Raw genomic sequence first — 21,499 nt, forward strand, 5'->3', positions numbered from 1 at the left:
TGATAATTCTTCGTTGTGGAAGCCAGGAGCTGTCCTGCGCACCCTCCCACAGCTGGTAACAATCAAAACATGTCTGTGACATGGGTGTGGGGGAAGAAAGGGCCCCACGAGGGTCGGTCACAAGCAAGCAGCGGCCCTGCCTCTCATCTGATGCTCACCCACTGGACGCTTGGTGGCAGGTAAAATGCATGCCTGGCGGTTGCATTTCAGGCCCTGGGAGGGCTGCCCCGCATTTCCACTTCTGGCCAAAGTGAGTAGGCACACAGAGCTTCTGTTTCCTGTCGGTGTGGGAGGTCCCAGATGGCAGTCTCTGTGGCAGAGTTCTGGCCTGAGGTGGTCTCTACCAGTTCCTACAGCCCCCAGCAGAGGTCTTCTGGTTTGCTTCCTGAGTAGGAGAATGGGCTTGGCCTGGGTCAGGGGAGGACTGGGAGGTGGGGGGGTGGCTTCCAGGCGATACTGTGGTGAGCTGAGAACGCTAGGCCCAGGCCGTGATGCTAGACCCATTTCACTCCCTGGGCACTGAGCGGGAGCCTGCGTGTGAGCAGCACCTGGCCCAGGGGTGCAGCTGACCATGTCTGTGTGGTAGGCGGTAGGGCCTGGGGTTGAGCTCTGGGGCTCAGAGGGCAAGACCTAGAGGGAGGCCCATTCCACAGGTGGGGCTTTTCTCGGCTCTAGGGTGGAGCTCCGGGAAGCACAGCAGCTCCAGATGTGAATGGCTGCTCCTTGTCCAGTGGCCAGCTCCTGCTTGTTGTCTGCCTTTGACACCTTCCCTTGCACACGCATCAAGAATGGAGGTCCAGTAAGGTACGTGGCCGCTGACTTAAGCTACACTGATTTCCGAAGTCCATTTCGGGAAAATTGGCATGTTTTTCAAGTTAATTCTTCCTCTTTGAAAGTGGCATAGCTCTCCATGGGTTGGTTCTTTCTTCAGGCTATTTAAATTTTAATTATCATGAAAGGTTATGGGTTCTGTTTACTCCCAGATATTGTGTATACTTAGTTGCTTTTGTTTGCTTTCCTAGAAAACATGTTTCTTTAAGTACTGAATGGAATGGTTTCTCAGCCTTTGTTTTTCATGACCTTGACTGCTTTGAAGGTGAAGTAATTATTTCATAGAATTTTGTAAAATGTTCTTCAGATTGCTTTGACTGATAGAAGATTGGATTCAGGTTATACTTTTTTATTTTTTAACCACAGTGTCAGAGAAATTGCATTGTGTTCTTCTCATTGCATCAAGATGAACATGATAATTGGTTTTCTCAAAGTGATCTCCAGTATTTCTACCAAGTAGAACTTTCAGAGATGAATGCCCAACATATCATGAATTTATATACCACCTTGACTCTGGTTGCCTTAGCTAGGCCTGAAGAGTTTAATGCCTATCCAAGTCTAAAGGTGCAAGAACACATGGACTGCTATGGGACTTGACAGGAACAAACTGTAGAAGCAGAGGCTGGTGGTACTGGGATACCCTGTGGGACGTTTTCTTCCCCCTAAGTCCAGCTGGAGAAGTCAGTGGAATAAGGACTATCAGCATAAGAAGAGACAGAAACATTCTCTTGAACTTATTACCTGTCACCTTGTTTTAAAAGGAATATGGTATTGAGAAAATGTAGGTGTGTTTTTTTAAAAAAATATGATCTATTGCTGCTCTGTTTATTTATTTTTTGGGTTGTCCTTGCTGCCTGTGGCATGATGTTAGGAATCCTGTCAGTGGTGGGATAGGCTTTTCTCAGCATTTCATTACTCAGGTCATTGATTAATGCTTCATATCTTAGTGGCTTCTTGGAGAGGAGGCACACCAGAAACTCCAGCAGGGTTGTATGGAAAAATGCTGGGCATCTGCCCTGCCCTTTCGCTCTGATCTGCTGGGGGGCATGACCTTGTCGCATGCAGGTACCCCAGACATCCACAGCACTGAAGTAAGCATGCCATGTGCCCCTCTCAGCATGGCCTGGCCACTGGCGACCACCACTTGGTGCACCCTCCCTGCTGCTGCTTTTGGAGTTTATGTAGTTTGAAATCATGCTAGAGTCTTGTGTTAAGTTGCGTCTTACATTATGTGTCTGGTATGAACTGAGAAAATAACTAGAAACTATCCTGAATGTTCTTGGAAGAGCTGAGGAAGCTGTTCTAATTTCAGATATAACAGACTTTAAATCAAAAATGGTTGTAACAAACCAGAAAGTTATTTTATGTTGATGAATGTATCAGTTTATCAGAAGGAACAACTATGGAAATATTCTCAGTAAACCACCTTGCCTAGAAATAAGCAAATGCAGCCATAATTGAAGGTGAAAAATCAGCAAATTCTACAAGAGTTGGAGACATCACAATGGCCATGGCAAAATGGAACTAGAAAAGAAAAATAAAAAAAAAATATGCTCTCTCAACATAAGCTCCATTAAGTTCAATACACTTTTGTATGTGATGTTAATAGCCATCTAATCCATCCTAAAAAACTAAGGGTTCTCTGAGATTGCTCTCTCCCTCTTTTTAAAACTATCTTCCTTTAGACTAGAGGAGTAAGGTGCCTCTCTATTATGCCATTAAAACTGCTCCTAACTTTTTGAATTGTCTTCATCTTTTTACCATCCTTGCTTGGGTAGAACACTTATTTAAGAGTAGGTAAAAGAACCTAAGGTTGTGATAAGTCTTCATACCACCAAATGTGACTGCACAAAATATGTAGGCCAATACTGAAATGAAATGTGTTTTATGAACTGTGGATTGTGTTTAATCCATTTCTGGGCTTCAGAGGCCATGTAGAGCACTTTATTCTATAAATTAACACATTAGGGCTGCAAGTACACTTGTTATATAAATGGCCTACAGAATTACCTAGGATAGTCCAAGTTATGCCTAGGATGGCATAAATCATTGCTTAGAGATGCTTAGTTGAACAAAGATTGAGGACTGAATGGTGTGTACAACTTCCAGGACCATGGAAATAGTGTCTACAAAGAAGTGTGTGGTGTGTCAGTTCATAATCTACTTGTGTTTATAGTGTGACAGTACATAAGAAAGATTCTTAGCATGCATGGCTAAGAGTTTCAAGACACATGGGGAGATATGTTTGGTATTTGTATGTCTGTGTTTTGAACTCTATGTATTCATTACTTTGTTCATTTTATTCACTCAAGTGCTGCAAGACTAAATAGACCAGATTTAAAAACAATGGCTTATTCAAACTGGATCTTGTTAAAAATTCTTATTTAAGATACACAAATTTCATGTATACAGACTTAGGAACATAGTGATACTTCCTCTTCCACACTCCCTCCTGGCCAAGCTCCCACCCTTCATCCTCCTTCCTCTCTTATTCCTTCTTAATTTTTACAGTGATCTAATTTCATTTACTTTATACTCATAAGATTAACCCTACACTCAGAAAAGAGTTCAACAAATAGTAAGAAGAAAAACAACACTGTTCCTCAACAGTAGTGACAAGTGTTCTAAACAATCATTAAATCTCAAAATGACAATTTCACTCCTATACATTACATTTTTGGGGCTCTATTAGTTAACCACAAATCATGGAAAACATGGTATTTGTCTTTTTGGAATGGGCTTATTTTACTAAGTATAATGGTTTCCTGGTGTATCTATTTTGTTGGCAAAAGACAGGACTTCATCCTTTTTATGGCTGGGTAGTGTTCTGCAGTGTATATGTACCATAATTTCTTTATCCAGTCATCAGTTGATGGACATCTGGATTGATTACCTATCTTAGCTACTGTGAATTGAGTTGCAGTGGACATAGGGCAGAGATAATTCTTTCATAGGCTGATTCCATTTCTTTTGGGTAAATTCCCAGGAGTGGGATACTGGGTTGTGTGGTATATCTGTTTTCAGCTTTCTGAGTTATTTCCATACTGTCTTTCACAATGGATATACCAGCAGTTTACATTCCTACCAATGGTAGATTATGGTATATTTTCCTCCACATCCTTGGCAGCATTTATTGTTTGTTGATTTCTGTATGAAAGCCATTCTGACTGGGGTGAGGTGATACCTCTTTGTGGTTTTGATTTGCATTTCCCTGTGGCTAGTAATCCTGAGCATTTTTTCATGTGACTGTTGGCCATTTGAATTTTCTCCTTGTAAAAATGTGTGTTGAAATCCTTTGCTTATTTCTTAACTGAATTGTTTGTTGTTTTGGAGTTTCTTGAGCTCTTTATAGATCCTGGATATTAATCTTTTATCAATTTTATAATTCTGTCAGTTGCCTGTTCACTTTGCCAAGTGTTTCTTTTGCAGAGCAGAGGCTTCTCAGCTTGATGTATGTAATCCCGTTTGTCAATTTTGGCTTTGATTGCCTTGCTTCTGGGGTCTTTTCCAAGATATGTTTTCCTGTGCCAGTGTCTTTCAGAGTTTCCCCAAACAAACTTGATCTTTTAACAGGCAGTTAATCAGAATATATATAAGAAATACCACAGAGTACACAGACAACATGTGAAAAGTGGGTTTACTACTAAATTAAAGGGTTCACACTATATCTGATTTGAGGAGTGTATTCAGATCTTTCTGTTGATATCCAGTATTGAAGTGGAAGTATACCTCTTTGAATGCAATAGGCCATTCTATCATGCCTTCATTGATGAGTAAGCCTTGCTTATACGGACTCTTAGGGGAATTCTCTCCAACTTTAGCAGAAATCCAAGACCAACTGGGAAATTTAAAACATTCTGGATATCATATTGTGACATGTGTTTTCTTGTTCATCTAAGGAGATGTGGTCCCCAGTGCTGTTTGTAAATTGGAGTTTCCTTATGAATGGATGGAGCTAGAAGGCAGGCATAATTTAGAAATGAGGAATACATTCAAATAACTGGTTGAAAATTCATATGTAATAATCCTATTTTTTTTTCCTCCTGACTCCGATGTTTTCTTTTTGCCAGAGACTTACTTTATTTTGGATGGTCCTCATCTCATGGCCTCAAATAAGAAGATCTCTTCTCATGAAAACTCTGAAGGAATACTTGAATCTAACCAGAAATATTCTGGGTTATTGTAGAGAAGGTGGCTGAGGCTTGGCTGTGCTACAATTCTGGCTAATTGGGTCTCTTTGGGTCTTCTTAGAACCTTACATGTGTACTTCTAAAGAGAGTTAACATAGATCATATGTTTAATTTCTTTTTTTTAAAGATTTTTTAGTTGAAAGTCAGAGATACACAGAGTGAGAAGGAGAGTCAAAAAGAGAGACAGAGGTGTTCTATTGGCTGGTTCACCCCCCATTTGGCCACAGTAGCCAGAGCTGCACCAGTCCAAAGCCAGGGGCTTCCTCCATGTCTTCCCACATTGGTGCAGGAGCCCGAGAACTTGGGCCATCTTCTTTTTTTTTTTTATTTTTGACAGGCAGAGTGGACAGTGAGAGAGAGAGACAGAGAGAGAAAGGTCTTCCTTTGCCGTTGGTTCACCCTCCAATGGCCGCCGCTGCAGCCGGCGCACCGCACTGATCCGATGGCAGGAGCCAGGATCCAGGTGCTTTTCCTGGTCTCCCATGGGGTGCAGGGCCCAAACACCTGGGCCATCCTCCACTGCACTCCCTGGCCATAGCAGAGAGCTGGCCTGGAAGAGGGGCAACCGGGACAGAATCCGGCGCCCCAACCGGGACTAGAACCCGGTGTGCCGGCGCCGCAAGGTGGAGGATTAGCCTATTGAGCCACGGCGCCGGCCATTGGGCCATCTTCTACTGATTTCCCAGGCCATATCAGAGAGCTGGATTGGAAGAGAAGCAGCTAAGACTAGAACTGGTGCCCATATGGGATGCTGGCACTACAGGCAATGGCTTTACCCCCTATGCCACAATGCTGGCCCCTGCTTAATTTCTTGATTTTGGTGATGATATCATGAATGTGTGAATATGTCTAGATGCATCAAAAGTGTGTAATGTTTGGTATATCAGTCATTCCTTAATAAATTTCAAAAGGGTCAGAACTCCCCACCCCCAAACTTTTCTTCAGGTAACAGTGTGATTCTTTTGTTGGTATTGTAGGGAGAAATCTCTGCTGAACTTAAAAATTCAAGACCGTTGAATCTAAAGAGATTTTAAGTAGAGTGTGCTCACCTTTGACATTTTGGTGCCATGACAGTCAGTTGTGGGAAATAATCCATCTATTATTCTCTAAGAAGCTTTAGCTTAGAATATAGTTAACTGTGGTAATGAAAGCATTCTAAATAAGACATCATCACATCATTGAAACCATCCTGGGAAAATCACCTACTTGGTAAGTGTCAACTCTAAACAAGCATGAAATAGTGTAGTGTATGTTGTTATTGTGAGAAAAAATAGGAATTAGATGGTGAATTATACTTTGTAGCATTAACACATGTAGCCTTTTGTATGATTAAATGTTAATGATTTATTCAACAAATTTCATTAAATGTGTTCCTTGAATGAGAACAGGATTTCATAAATATATTCTGTATATGGCTTATATATTCTGAAAACTCAATTAACATTCAGATAAATTTATATATATTCACAAAACCCATGGAGGGTGCATGAGCTTATATACATCATCAGTGGTCTCATTTATAAAGGTGAGATGTGGTCCGTGCTTCAATTATATTTTCTGGTTTTGGGTGAATACTGATGTCTTTCAGATTTAATTTATTTGAGAGGTAGAGTTACAGACAGAGAGAGCGAGAGACAGAGAGAAAGATCTTCCATCCGCAGGTTCACTCCCCAAATAGCCACAATGACTGGAGCTGGGCTGATCTGAAGCCAGAAGCCTAGAGCTTCTTCCAGCTCTCCCATGTAGGTGCAAGGGCCCAAGCACTTGGGCCATCTTCCACTGCTTTCCCAGGCCATAGGAGAGAGCTGGATCAAAGGAGGAGAAGCTAGGCCTGGAGCTGGCATCCATATGGGGTGCTGGCACTGCAGGCGAGGATTAACCTACTTTGCCAGAGTGCCAGCCCAATACTCATGTCTTTAAACACTGCATTTCCCATAGCCATTTTTGGGCATTACTTGAATCTATTTCTGTTTTACCCAAAGTCTTCAGGATGTAGGCCAGAACATAGGCAGTATTATGGAGGAAATTTTGCTGTAAGATACAGTCATTATGTCCATATTTGCTGACATTAAAATATTTCAAGGGAAAATACAGATTTGACCAACTTGTAATTATCATTATTTGCCCTGAATTGTTTTGGACATTTTTACAGAATTTTGTCCTACTTGATGAATGTCCTGCTACACAGTTTGTAATAGTCAAAAATGGGTGCTCCAGTGGCAAAATTCTCACAATACTGATAGTGTTTAAAGACATATCTTTAAATATGGGAAGAACCCATCTTTCCTTCCTTTTCAAAGGCTTGAATAGTATCCTGTTGTCTGTCTAGACCATCCTTCACACATCCATTCTTTGTAGACATTCAGGTTGATTCCATATCTTTGCTATTGTGCATCATTTGGCAGTGAAAACAAAAGTGCAGAAAGATGAGGAAGAACCCATCTTTCATTTTGCCTGATCCTGCTGATCTTGAGATGAAAACCGGGTCATGGTGTTGTACCTCAATAAAAATACCTGAAGATGCTACCAGGTGCTTAATTCATATCCTGCTTCTAGAGGAGACTTACCTGCCAGGGAAGAAGCACAATCTAGTCTACATTTCATGGAGATCCCATTTCTACTTTTCTCCCAAAGTGTTTCATGGAGAGCATGATCCACTGCATACATAACATTGTAGATGAAAGAGATGGAGTCTGATAAGGTCAGCAAGTTAATGTTTCCTGGAAAAATCTCTAGGGAAGCATTTGGTGGGACTCCAGTTTTTCCACATAGCAACCCATCAAGTGAGCAGCCAAAAATATGAATCCACAATTAACTGAAGTAAAAGTCTTATGGGTATTGGGAGGGGTTTACTGTTTTGAGAAGGTGTCTGAGACCAAGGACTTCCTCCTTGTGGTGTGAAAAAAGTGCAGCATGTGGTTCATCTCATACACACATTGTAACTAAGTGTACTGATAATGTTGTCCACCAGTTATCTTGAAGTTATTTCTTCTGTTTAACTGAACTTTTGCATTGCTTTACCAACATCTCCCCATTTCCCTACCATCCAGCCTCTGGTAAGCAATATTTTACTCTTGGTTTTGGCGAGTTTGCCTTTTTAACAATCTGCATGTGTATGACATCAGACAGTATTTGTCTTTCTGTACTTGGATTTCTCAGCAAATGTAATGTCTTCTATATTCATCCATGCTTCCAAAAATGGCAAGAATTCCTTCCTTTTCAGAGTCTTGAATAATATCCTGTTGTCTCTCTAGACCACCCTTTCTTCACACATCCATCTCTTTGTAGACATTTAGGTTCATTCCATATCTTGGCTATTGTGAATCATCCAGAAGTGAAAATGAAAGTGCAGAAATTGCTTAGGTATACTGATGTCTTATCATTTGGATATATGCCTTGCAATATACATACATGCACACATACACACGTATATACACATAGATCATATGTACATATCTATTGATGGAATATATGGTCATTCTATTTTTTAAGATTATTTATTTATTTGAGAGGTAGAGTTACACACAGTGAGAGGGAGAGAGAGAAAGGCCTTCCTTCTGCTGGTTCACTCCCCAGATGGCTGCAGTGGCCAGAGCTGTGCCAATCCAAGCCAGGAGCTTCCTCCTGGTCTCCCATGTGAGTGCAGGGGCCCAAGCACTTGGGCCAACTTCTACTACTTTCCCAGGCCATAGCAGAGAGCTGGATTGAATGTGAAGAAACCTGGACTAGAACCAGCACCCATAGGGGATGTTGGTGCCACAGGCAGAGGATTAATCACTATGCCACGGCGCTGGCCCTGGTCATTCTATTTTGAATTTCTTGAGGCATCTTCATGCTGTTTTCATATAGGTGTACTAATTCACATTCCCTCTAGCAGTGTACAAGCATTTCCTCATTTTCTTATCAGAACTAATTTATTTTATCTTATGATTTTGATGATAGCCCAGGCACAATCTCACTATAATATTTATAATTTTTCTATTGATTAGTGATATTGAGTTTTTTTAAATGTAACTGTTGGTCATGTATATATCTTCTTTTTAGAAATACATATTCAGGCCCTTTGCCATGCTTAAGTAATCCTATTTGCCTTATTACTATTGAATTATTTGAACTGCTTATATAGTTTAGTTATTAAGAGATTACAGTATGTATTATTTTTTTTTATTTTTGACAGGCAGAGTGGACAGTGAGAGAGAGAGAGACAGAGAGAAAGGTCTTCCTTTTGCCGTTGGTTCACCCTCCAATGGCCGCTGCGGCCGGTGCACCACGCTGATCCGATGGCAGGAGCCAGGAGCCAGGTGCTTTTCCTGGTCTCCCATGGGGTGCAGGGCCCAAGCACCTGGGCCATCCTCCACTGCACTCCGTGACCACAGCAGAGAGCTGGCCTGGAAGAGGGGCAACCGGGACAGAATCCGGCGCCCCGACCGGGACTAGAACCCGGTGTGCCGGCGCCGCAAGGCGGAGGATTAGCCTAGTGAGCCGTGGCGCCGGCCCCAGTATGTATTATTTTCAACCATAATCTTAACATTCTTTAATGATGGGAATATGTTCTGAAAAATGCGTAATTGAGTAATTTCATTGCTCTGCAAACAACATGACATGTTTTTACACAAATCTGACAGTGAAGTGTCTACTACACTCGGAGACCGAAATATTTGATACCCATATTTCCCTCCCTCCCTCCCTTTTTTTTCTTATTTTTTCAAAGTGATGCTTTCAATCCCCTCTACGATCACGGGCTTAATGCACTACTAACCATGATACTTAACAAGTAAAATGTAGGAAGTTCACAGTTCACAGGAATGTAAATAAGGGCTAAATAGATAGGATATCTATTTGATTCCTGTAGGTTTTTTTGTATTCTATATTAACTGTCACATACCAGGGAAAAAATATGAAATTTGTCTTTTGGAGACTGGCTTATTTCACAGAGTATAATGGTTTCCAGTTGCATCCATCTTGCTAGTGTCACTTCAACTACAGCTAAGTTGATTTTCACCAAAGATTTCAATAATGTACAATGAGGATATGACATTCTGTTTTAAAAAATGGTGCTGAGAAGCATGGATATCAAAATATAGCAAATGAGATCACATCCTTACCTCACACCACATGCAAACAGTAACTCAAAATGGGTTAAGTTGGCTGGTGCTGTGATGAAACAGTAAAGCTGCTGCCTGCAGTGCTGGCATCCCCTATGGGCAGCAATTCAAGTCCTTGCTGCTCCACTTTTGAGCAAGCTCTCGGCTATTGTCTGGAAAAGCAGTGAAAGACAGCTCAAGTCCTTGACCCCTGTACCTGCATGAGAGACCTGGAGGAAGCACCAGGCTTCTGGCTTCGGATCAGCCCAGCTTCAGCTGTTGCTGCCATCCTAGGAAGAGAATCAACAGATGGAAGACTTTCTCTCTCTCACCCTCTCTTTCTCTCTTTGTCTCTTTCTCTCTTTCTCTCTCTAACTTGGACTTTCAAATAAATAAATCTTTGAAAAAGGATTAAGAACTTGGACATAGACATGAAACTATAAAGCTACTAAATATGGATGATGACTTTTGGAAATGACCTCAAAGCCAGCGCAACAAATGTAAAAAACAGATGAATAGCATTCCATCAAACTAAAGAGCTTCTGCAAAGCAAACAACCAACAACATGAAAACACAACCTCCACCATGAAGAATGTGCGGCCACGTGCCACATTACAGTGTTTTGATCACAATACAACAGTGGCCCCATAAGATTATGATGCAGCTGGAAAATTCCTATTACCTGGTGATCCTGCAGCCTTTTTAATATTCAGGCACAATGCATTAATGCATTCCTGTGTGTTTAAGGTAATGTGGTATAAACGAACCTACTGCATTACCAGTCATATAGGTAGCACATACAATTCAGTATTATACATAATAATCAATTATGATGAACAATTTTGCTACTGGTTTGTGTGCATGCTATAACTAAAATTTTATCATTACTTTGGAGTGTATTCCTTCTGCTTTCATGTATAGCCCTGTGGAACTGTGTTCTTTCTACTTTTTATTTGTCTAGTGGTTATTGGTACAGTTAGCCTGTGATTATAGATGGACTGAAATTCTGTTTTTTCAAAATTTAAAGAGAAAGTAAAACTTGCCAACAGACATATGAACAGATGCTCAGGATCACTAGCCATCAGGGAAATGCAAATCAAAACGACAATGAAGTTTCACCCACCCCAGTTTGAATGGCTATCTAAAAAAAATAGTAAATACTGGTGAGAATATAGAGAAAAAGATACCCTAGTACATTGCTGGTGGGAGTTAAACTAGCACAATCATTATAGAATACAATATGTAGATTCCTCAGAAATCAGAATCAGGGCCCCACTGTGGCACAGCAAGTTAAGTGGTGGCCTGCAGTGCCACAATACTTATGGGTACTGGTATGAGTCCCAGCTTCACTATTTCCAATCCAGCTCCCTGCTAATGAACCTGGAAAAGCAGCGGAGGATGCCCAAGTCCATGGGGCTCTGCACTCACATGGGAGACCTGGGAGAAGCTCTTGACAGCTACCTTCAGCCTGGCCTAGCCCTGTTCAGTTCAGCCATCTGGGGAGTGATCCAGTGGATGGAAGATCACTCTCGGTCTTTCCTTCTCTCTCTGAAACTCTGCCTTTCAAAGTTCTTACTGTGCCCTTCCATCCACACCCAGGTTTCTGTGACACAGTGCCATCTTGAGACCTTGCCTGCCATAATCTTGGAAGCAACTAACAGTTGCCTCCAGAGGCTTGAACACCCCATCCAAAAATTTTAGCCAGAGAAATCAGACAAGAAAAAGAAATCAAAGGAATACAAATCAAGAAGGAAGAAGTCTAACTATCCCTCTTTGCAGACGATATGATTCTGTACTTAGAGGATCCAAAGAACTCTACTAAGAGACTATTGGAACTCATAGAGGAGTTTGGCAAAGTGGCAGGATATAAAATCAATGCACAAAAATCAACAGCCTTTGTATACACAAGCAATGCCATGACTGAGAAAGAACTGCTAAGATCAATCCCATTCACAATAGCTACAAAAACAATCAAATACCTTGGAATAAACTTAACCAAGGACGTTAAAGATCTCTACGATGAAAATTACAAAACCTTAAAGAAAGAAATAGAAGAGGATACCAAAAAATGGAAAAATCTTCCATGCTTATGGATTGGAAGAATCAACATCATCAAAATGTCCATTCTCCCAAAAGCAATTTATATATTCAATGCAATCCCAATCAAGATACCATTTTATTTTTATTAAAATTGATTCTACTAGTGTTAGCCATAGCAATTTGGCAAGAGAAGGAAGCAAAAGGCATACTGACAGGAAACAGAAAAATCAAATTATTTCTGTTGGCAAATAATATGATTCCATACACAGAAAAATCTGAAGACTTTTCCAAAAACTTTGTTAGAGCTCAAGCAAATTCAGAATGTTGCAGGGTACAAAATAAACAGACAAAATCATTAGCATTATATACCAAAAATAATTTTCTCACAAAGAAATCAATAAGACAATCTCATTCATAAAAGCTAGGGAAAAACTACCTAGGAGAAGATTTAATGAAGGCAGATGGTCATCTCTACAATGAACACTGCAAAAAAAGGAGTGATGTAAGAAATTCTGATGGATAAAGCCTGCAGACACCTGTACTTCTTGACTGCAAGTGACTCTCAAGATTATTATGGACACCATCAGGAGAGCTATTTACCATTGAAACTTTGCCAAATTCACAGACTCACAATACACAATGGATAGCATGTCCTGTAAGCAATAATGATGATCAGCATTGGCTAATCATTTGTGCTTCCTTACCAGTGTGATGTATTGCTAATTGAGTAAATCTAATAAGGATGGGACAAGAGAGCATATAAGAGAGCTCTATTGTTTCAATCAAAAGTTTTCTAAACTGAAACTGCTATTGATGAGACGCCTAAGAGTTTAAGCAAAACACATTTTCCATTGCCTAGCCACGCTCTGATGCAATTAGTGAGATTTTGAATAGTGGCTCATGCAAATGAAGATGCAGTAAAGGCCCAAAATATAGAACAGAATTCAGTGGCTTGTATAAAAATGAAATTATAATGTCTTGATGAGTTAGACTTATTACCTGTAAAATGATGAAACTTGTTGTCTATTCAGTAAATCTAAATCAGAGAGCGATTATCTCTTGCTCTCTGTAATGTGTAGAAAATAAAAGTAGAGTCACTCTGAATGTACACGATTCACTGAACAAAGGTTGGGAATGGAGAAAAATAACTCCATGCAATGAGGAGGCTTCAGAAAACTCATGGAAAATGTGTGTTATGAAATAATTTCAAAATTTAGCAGCCAGATATATTCATCATTTTGTTTAAGTATTTCTCTCATATTTATCACTTTTTATCTTCTACATTCTTCATGCTGAATTTGATGTTTTTTATAGCTTGAAATGAAGGCCTCAAATGTAGAACTTCAGTATTTTTATACAGAAATATACATTCCAATTGAATAACTGTATAAAAATCTGATATACATTTCTGTATAAATTGAATTTTAGCAAAACTATCTTAAAAGTTCATGTTTTTCTTTGAGACTTATTATAATTTCTTTTTTTTAACTTTTATTTAATGAATATAAATTTCCAAAGTACGACTTATGTGTTACAATGGCTTCCCCCCAATACCGTCCCTCCCACCCGCAACCCTCCCCTTTCCCACTCCCTCTCCCCTTCCATTCACATCAAGATTCATTTTTGATTATCTTAATATACAGAAGATCAGCTTAGTATACATTAAGTAAGGATTTCAACAGTTTGCTCCCACACAGAAACATAAAGTGAAAAATAATAGATGATTTTTTTAAATGATGATGAAATCAGATCAGACCTATTGTCCTGTTTAATCCCAGGGAGAGTCAAGTTGGGAATTGATAATTTTTTTCTTTTTTTACAGAAGATCAGTTTAGTATACATTAACTAAAGATTTCAACAGTTTGCACTCCCATAGAAACACAAAGTGAAATATACTGTTTGAGTACTCGTTATAGCATTAAGCCTCAATGTACAGCACATTAAGGACAGAGACCTTACATGAGGAGTAAGTGCACAGTGACTCCTGTTGTTGACTTTACAAATTGACACTCCTGTTTATGGCATCAGTAATATCCCTATGCACCGGTCATGAGTTTCCAAGGCTTTGGAAGCCCCTTGAGTTCTCCGACTCTTATCTTGTTTAGACAAGGTCATAGTCAAAGTGGAGGTTCTCTCATCCCTTCAAAGAAAGGTACCTCCTTCTTTGAAAACCTGTTCTTTCCACTGGGATCTCACTCACAGAGATCTTATTGCCAGAGTGTCTTGGCTTTCCATGCCTGAAATACTCTCATGGGCTTTTCAGCCAGATCCGAGTGCCTTTAGGGCTGATTCTGAGGCCAGAGTGCTATTTAGGACATCTGCCATTCTATGAGTCTGCTGAGTATCTCACTTCCCATGTTGGATCACTCTCACCTTTATTTATTCCATCGGTTAGTATTGACAGGTACTGGACTTGTTTATGTGCTCCCTTTGACTCTTAGTCCTTTCATTATGATCAATTGTGAACTGAAATTGATCACTTGGAATAGTGAGATGGCATTGGTACATGCCACCTTGATGGGATTGAATTGGAATCCCCTGGTATGTTTCTAACTCTACCATTTGGGGCAAGTGAGCTTGAGCATATTCCAAATTATACATCTCTTCCCTCTCTAATTCCCACTCTTATGTTTATCAGGGATCACATTTCGGTTAATTTTCAACACTTAAGAATAACTGTGTGATAATTACAGAATTAAACCAGTCATATTAAGTGGAACAGACAAACAGACTAAGAGGGATAATGTATTAAGTTGTTCATTAACAGTCAGGGCTATGCTGATCAAGTCACCATTTCTCATAGTGTCCATTTCACTTCAGGAGGTTTCCTTTTTGGTGTTCAGTCAGTTGTCACTGATCAGGGAGAACATATGGTATTTGTCCCTTTGGGACTGGCTTACTTCACTCAGCATGATGTGTTCCAGATTCCTCCATTTTGTTGCAAATGACTGGATTCCATTGTTTCTTACTGCGGTATAGTATTCTAAAGAGTGCATATCCCATAATTTCTTTATCCAGTCTACCGTTGATGGGCATTTAGGTTGGTTCCAGGTCTTGGCTATTGTGAATTGTGCTGCAATAAACATTAGGGTGCAGACCGCTTTTTTGTTTGTCAATTTAAACTCCTTTGGGTAAATTCCAAGGAGTGGGATGGCTGGGTTGAACGGTAGGGTTATCTTCAGGTTTCTGAGGAATCTCCAGACTGACTTCCATAGTGGCTTGACCAGTTTGCATTCCCACCAACAGTGGGTTAGGGTCCCTTTTTCCCCACATCCTCGCCAGCATCTGTTGTTGGTAGATTTCTGTATGTGAGCCATTCTAACCGGGGTGAGGTGAAACCTCATTGTGGTTTTGATTTGCATTTCCCTTATTGCTAGTGACCTTGAACATTTTTTCATGTGCCTGTTGGCCATTTGGATTTCCTCTTTTGAAAAATGTCTATTGAGGTCCTTGGCCCATCTCTTAAGTGGGTTGTTGGTTTTGTTTTTGTGGAGTTTCTTGATCTCTTTGTAGATTCTGGTTATTAACCCTTTATCTGTTGCATAGTTTGCAAATATTTTTTCCCATTCTGTCGGTTGTCTCTTCACTCTCCTGACTGTTTCTTTTGCAGTACAGAAACTTCTCAATTTGATGCAATCCCAATAGTTGATTTTGGCTTTGACTGCCTGTGCCTCCCGGGTCTTTTCCAGAAATTCTTTGCCTGTGCCAATATCTTGAAGGGTTTCTCCAATGTTCTCTAATAACTTGATGGTGTCAGGTCGTAGATTTAGGTCTTTAATCCATGTTGAGTGGATTTTTGTGTAAGGCGTAAGGTAGGGGTCTTGCTTCATGCTTCTGCACTTGGAAATCCAGTTTTCCCAACACCATTTATTGAATACACTGTCCTTGCTCCAGGAATTGGTTTTAGATCCTTGGTCAAATATAAGTAGGCTGTAGATGTTTGGGTTGATTTCTGGTGTTTCAATTCTGTTCCATTGGTCTATCCATCAGTTTCCGTACCAGTACCATGCTGTTTTGATTACAACTGCCCTGTAGTATGTCCTGAAATCTGGTATTGTGATGCCTCCGGCTTTGTTTTTGTTGTACAAGATTGCTTTAGCTATTCGAGGTCTCTTGTGCCTCCATATGAATTTCAGCATCATTTTTTCTAGATCTGCGAAGAATGTCTTTGGTATCTTGATTGGGATTGCATTGAATCTATAAATTGCTTTTGGGAGAATGGACATTTTGATGATGTTGATTCTTCCAATCCATAAGCATGGAAGATTTTTTCCATTTTTTGGTATCCTCTTCTATTTCTTTCTTTAAGGTTTTGTAATTTTCATCGTAGAGATCTTTAACGTCCTTGGTTAAGTTTATTCCAAGGTATTTGATAGTTTTTGTAGCTATTGTGAATGGGATTGATCTTAGCAGTTCTTTCTCAGTCATGGCATGGCTTGTGTATACAAAGGCTGCTGATTTTTGTGCATTGATTTTATATCCTGCCACTTTGCCAAACTCCTCTATGAGTTCCAATAGTCTCTTAGTAGAGTTCTTTGGATCCTCTAAGTAAAGAATCATATCGTCTGCAAAGAGGGTAGTTTGACTTCTTCCTTCTCGATTTGTATTCCTTTGATTTCTTTTTCTTGTCTGATTTCTCTGGCTAAAATTTCCAGAATTATGTTAAATAGCAGTGGTGAGAGTGGGCATCCCTGCCTGGTGCCAGATCTCAGTGGAAATGCTTCCAACTTTTCCCCATTCAGTAGGATGCTGGCCGTGGGTTTTTCATAAATTGCTTTGATTATATTGAGGAATGTTCCTTCTATACACAATTTGCTTAGCGTTTTCATCATGAAAGGATGTTGAATTTTATTGAATGCTTTCTCTGCATCAATTGAGATAATCATATGGTTTTTCTTTTGCAGTCTGTCAATGTGGTGAATCACATTGATTGATTTGCGAATGTTGAACCATCCCTGCATACCAGGGATGAATCCCACTTGGTCTGGGTGGATGATTTTCCTGATGTGTTGTTGTATTCTATTGGCCAGAATTTTATTGAGGATTTTTGCGTCTATGTTCATCAGGGATATTGGTCTGTAATTTTCTTTCAGTGCTGCATCTTTCTCTGGCTTAGGGATTAAGGTGATGCTGGCTTCATAGAAAGAATTTGGGAGGATTCCCTCTTTTTCGATTGTTCTGAATAGTTTGAGAAGAAATGGGATTAGTTCTTCTTTAAATGTCTGGTAGAATTCAGCAGTGAATCCATCTGGTCCTGGGCTTTTCTTTGTTGGGAGGGCCTTTATTACTGTTTCAATTTCTGTTTCAGTTATGGGTCTATTTAGGTTTTCTATGTCTTCATGGTTCAATTTAGGTAGATTGCATGTGTCCAGGAATCTATCCATTTCTGATAGGTTTCCCTGTTTGCTGGCGTACAGGTCCTTGTAGTAATTTCTGATGATTCTTTTTATTTCTGTGGTTTCTGTTGTTACGTTTCCTTTTTCATCTCTGATTTTATTGATTTGGGTCTTTTCTCTTCTTTTTTTAGTTAGTTGGGCCAATGGGGTGTCAATTTTTTTTATTTTTTCAAAAAACCAGCTTCTCGCTTGGCTGATTTTTTGTAGTTTTTTGGGGATTCAATCCTGTTAATTTCTTCTCTGGTTTTAATTATTTCTCTTCTCCTACTAGATTTGGGTTTGTTTTACTGCAGTTTTTCTAGGTCCTTGAGATGCGCTGAAAGCTCATTTATTTGGTACCTTTCCAATTTCTTGATATAGGCACCTATTGCTATAAATTTGCCTCTCAATACTGCTTTTGCTGTATCCCATACGTTTTGATATGTTGTGTTGTTATCTTCATTTACTTCCAGAAAGTTTTTGATTTCTCTTTTGATTTCTTGAATGACCCAGTGTTCATTCAGGAACATGTAGTTCAGTCTCCATGTTTTTGCATACTTTCTGGGGTTTCCTGAGTTGCCTATTTCCAGCTTCATTCCACTGTGGTCTGAGAAGCTGCATGGTATGATTCTAATTCCTTTAAATTTGCTGAGACTTGCTTTATGGCCTAGTATGTGATCAATACTAGAGAAGGTTCCATGCACTGCTGAGAAGAATGTAAAGTCTTTAGATGTACGATTGAAAGTTCTGTAGATATCTGTTGGATCCATTTGGGCAATAGTGTCAATTAAATCTGCTCTTTCCTTGTTGATCTTCTGTCCTGTTGATCTGTCTATTTCTGAGAGTGGAGTATTGAAGTCCCCCAGTACTATTGTATTGCAATCTAAATCTCTCTTTAAGTTCCGTAACATATCTTTTAAATAGACCGGTGCCCTGTAATTAGGTGCATATATATTTATAATAGTTACATTTTCCTGTTGAATTGAACCCTTAATCATTATATAGTGCCCCTCTTTGTCTCTCTTAACAGTTTTTGTATTAAAGTTTATTTTGTCTGATATTAATATGGCTACACCTGCTTTTTTTTGGTTTCTGTTGGCATGGATTATCTTTTTCCAACCTTTCACTTTCAGTCTGCATGCATCTTTGTTAGAGAGATGTGTTTCTTGCAGGCAACAAATAGTTGGGTTGTGTTCTTTGAGCCAATCAGCCAATCGGTGTCTTTTAAGTGAAGAATTCAGACCATTAATGTTTAATGTGACTATTGATACGTATTGACTTTGCCCTGCCATTTTCCCGGAGATATTTTCTAGTATATGCTTTGAGCTTCCCATACTCTTTTACTGGTAGGTGTTCTTCCTTTCCCTTCTTTCATATTGATGGCCGTGTTTCTGTGTTTCTGAGTGTAGCACATCTTTAAATATCTTTTGCAGGGCTGGATCAATGGCGGCAAACTCTTTTAATTTCTGTTTGCTATGAAAGGTCTTTATTTCACCTTCATTCACAAATGAGAGCTCAGGAGCATATAATATTCTGGGCTGGCAGTTTTTCTCTCTTAGTACCTGGGCCATGTCTTGCCATTCTCTTCTAGCTTGTAGTGTTTCTGATGAGAAGTCTGCTGTGAGTCTGATTGGAGATCCTCTGAGAGTAATCTGATGTTTCTCTCTTGCACATTTTAGGATCTTTTCTTTATGTTTCACTGTGGTAAGTTTAATTACCACGTGTCGTGGTGAGGATCTGTTTTGGTCATGTTTACTAGGGGTTCTATGAGTTTCCTGTACTAAGATGTCTCTGTCCTTCTCGAAACCCGGAAAGCTCTCTGCTAGTATCTCACTAAAAAGGCCTTCTAATCCTTTCTCTCTCTCCATGCCTTCAGGAACTCCTAGAACCCAAATGTTGTTTTTTTTAATAGTATCCTTTAGATTCCCAACAATATATTTTATAGTTCTATTTTCCTCTTCTTTTCTTTGGTTTGACTGTATGTTTTCCTGTGCTCTTTCTTCTAAGTCCGATATTCTCTCCTCTGTTTCGCTGACTCCGTTTTTTAGACTTTCTAATGTGTTTGTCATTTGATCTATTGAGCTCTTCATTTCATTTTGATTTCTCTTCACTATCACAGTTTCCTGTTCTACTAGTTTCTGCGTTTCATTTTGATTCTTCCTTAAAATTTCATTTTCACGAGAGAGATTTTCAATCTTGTCCAATAAGGATTTCTGTAGTTCAAGGATTTGCTTTTGAAAACTTCTAAATGTTCTTATCATAAATTTTTTGAAATCCGTATCTTGCATTTCTTCTATCTCATCATCTTCATAATCTTGGCTTTGGGTGTTTTGTTTATTTGGAGGCGTCATAGTGTCATCGTTGATCTTGTTCCCTCGATTTTTGTGTTTGTTGCTTGACATTGTTAATTCCTCTTCCCTCACTGTGAGTTTTTTTTTTATACTATGTCTGTGTTAAGTGGACTGTCTGCTGTTGGAGGAGGCTTGGATACTTGAGATGGGTGTGGCCTGAGAGCTCTGCTTGGTTCTTCCAGGTTACAGGTGTGCAAAAGTGATACCCTCAGGTTATGAGTGGTAAACCTTTCTCTTACTTATTTATTTATTTCATTTTTTTTCAGGAGGTAAGTAATACAGCATAGCTGAGCATAATTGATGGTATTTAGCTTCTGATCTCTGACTTCTACCCAAAGAGTCTGTGCGGGCTCAGTTTCTCTTGCGGACTCCCACTGGGTTGCCTAAGCTACTGAATTGTAGTGCCTCAGTTCCTTAGCTCTCCCCTTTTGTTATGTATATCCAGAGTGGGGCCTGCTCTTTGTCTCTTGCTCGCCTTTGCAAGGTTGGTGGAGAGAGAAACTCCTCTGTACCAGTACCCCCCCCACCTTTTTTTTTTCCTTCTCTCCTGTAGTCAGTCTGGTGAACTTTCCCGCCTCAAAGCCCGCTTCCCTCCAGATTCTGTCCACCGTTTCCCCACCAATGTCTCGGGTTACTGAGCTCACCTCTCCTTCCAGCGCTGATGTGTGGATTCAGAACCATGGGCGTCCCTGCTCTCCCCACTGGTCGTCTGTGTCACATCCACTCCCCTTCCAGCACTGGTGCACAACCCTGCAGCTCCCGCAGCTCAGCTTCCATGTGGTTGGCGACCCCGTAGGTCCTCCAAGTCACAGCCACTAGATCCGGAAGAGTTTCCTCTGCAATTTTTTCAGGATCCTTTTTCTGAGGCTACCGTAACTCCACTTTTATTAAACTAAATTTTCCCGGACTATCAGTGCGCGCCCTCACTATTCCGCTATCTTGACTCTGCCCCCAATAATGTCTTTAGGTCTGGAAGCCTTTTGAGTTCACCGACTCTGATCATATTTAGACAAGGTTGTAGTCAGAGTGGAAGTTCTCTCCTCCATTCAGAGAAAGGTACCTCCTTCTTTGATGACCTAACAGGTGATTTTGAAAATGGAAATCAAGGAAATTGGAGATGGAAACATCACAAGTATAGAAATGTGTTCCTGGTAAGAAAGGTTAAGAAGGAATGACCTTTGTTATGAGAAGAAAAGAATGTATCCATCAGCATGTAATGTACTTAGGGAGGTGTAGTAATAACTTTGGCTAACATGAGGAAGTTGAGCATGAATAACAGCCAATAATTTCCTAGATGCCATTTTATATGCTGTCTTCAACATCAATTAAGAATATTCCTGAAATAGCTCAGTTGGTATTCCAGAAGGACCTTGTGAATCAGAAATAACTGAAATTGGGATGATGTTATTGTACATTTCTCACTACATATGGACCATTGTATGAAGTGTCCAGAACATCAGATGCCAGCATGGAGCAAGACCAGTGCTTCTGTAAAAAAGTGACCTTTCTGTCTTTTGAAGATCCCCTGGGGATGACCCTGGTCTGCACAGCTCTGTGCTTCTCTGTCCTCACTGCTGTTGTTCTTGGGGTCTTTGTGAAGCACCAAGACACTCCCATAGTCATAGCTG

The 21,499-nt window shown here is 40.0% G+C and overlaps 1 protein-coding gene and 1 pseudogene across 1 annotated transcript in view; one reads left to right on the plus strand and one right to left on the minus strand.

Annotated features, from left to right (window-relative positions):
* Positions 1–1,353: 1,353 nt before the first annotated feature.
* On the minus strand, positions 1,354–1,555 carry LOC138847758 (phosphatidylinositol N-acetylglucosaminyltransferase subunit Y-like; annotated as a pseudogene).
* A 322-nt stretch (positions 1,556–1,877) lies between these two features.
* The window catches only part of LOC127489359 (vomeronasal type-2 receptor 116-like), a 56,303-nt gene continuing 36,681 nt past the window's right edge, over positions 1,878–21,499 (plus strand). Inside the window, exon 1 of the mRNA XM_070067571.1 lies at positions 1,878–1,922. Coding sequence (XP_069923672.1) covers positions 1,878–1,922 — 45 coding nt within the window. The remainder of the gene's footprint in view (positions 1,923–21,499) is intronic.

This window comes from Oryctolagus cuniculus, assembly GCF_964237555.1.
Source record: "Oryctolagus cuniculus chromosome 16 unlocalized genomic scaffold, mOryCun1.1 SUPER_16_unloc_1, whole genome shotgun sequence".
Lineage (NCBI taxonomy): Eukaryota > Metazoa > Chordata > Mammalia > Lagomorpha > Leporidae > Oryctolagus > Oryctolagus cuniculus.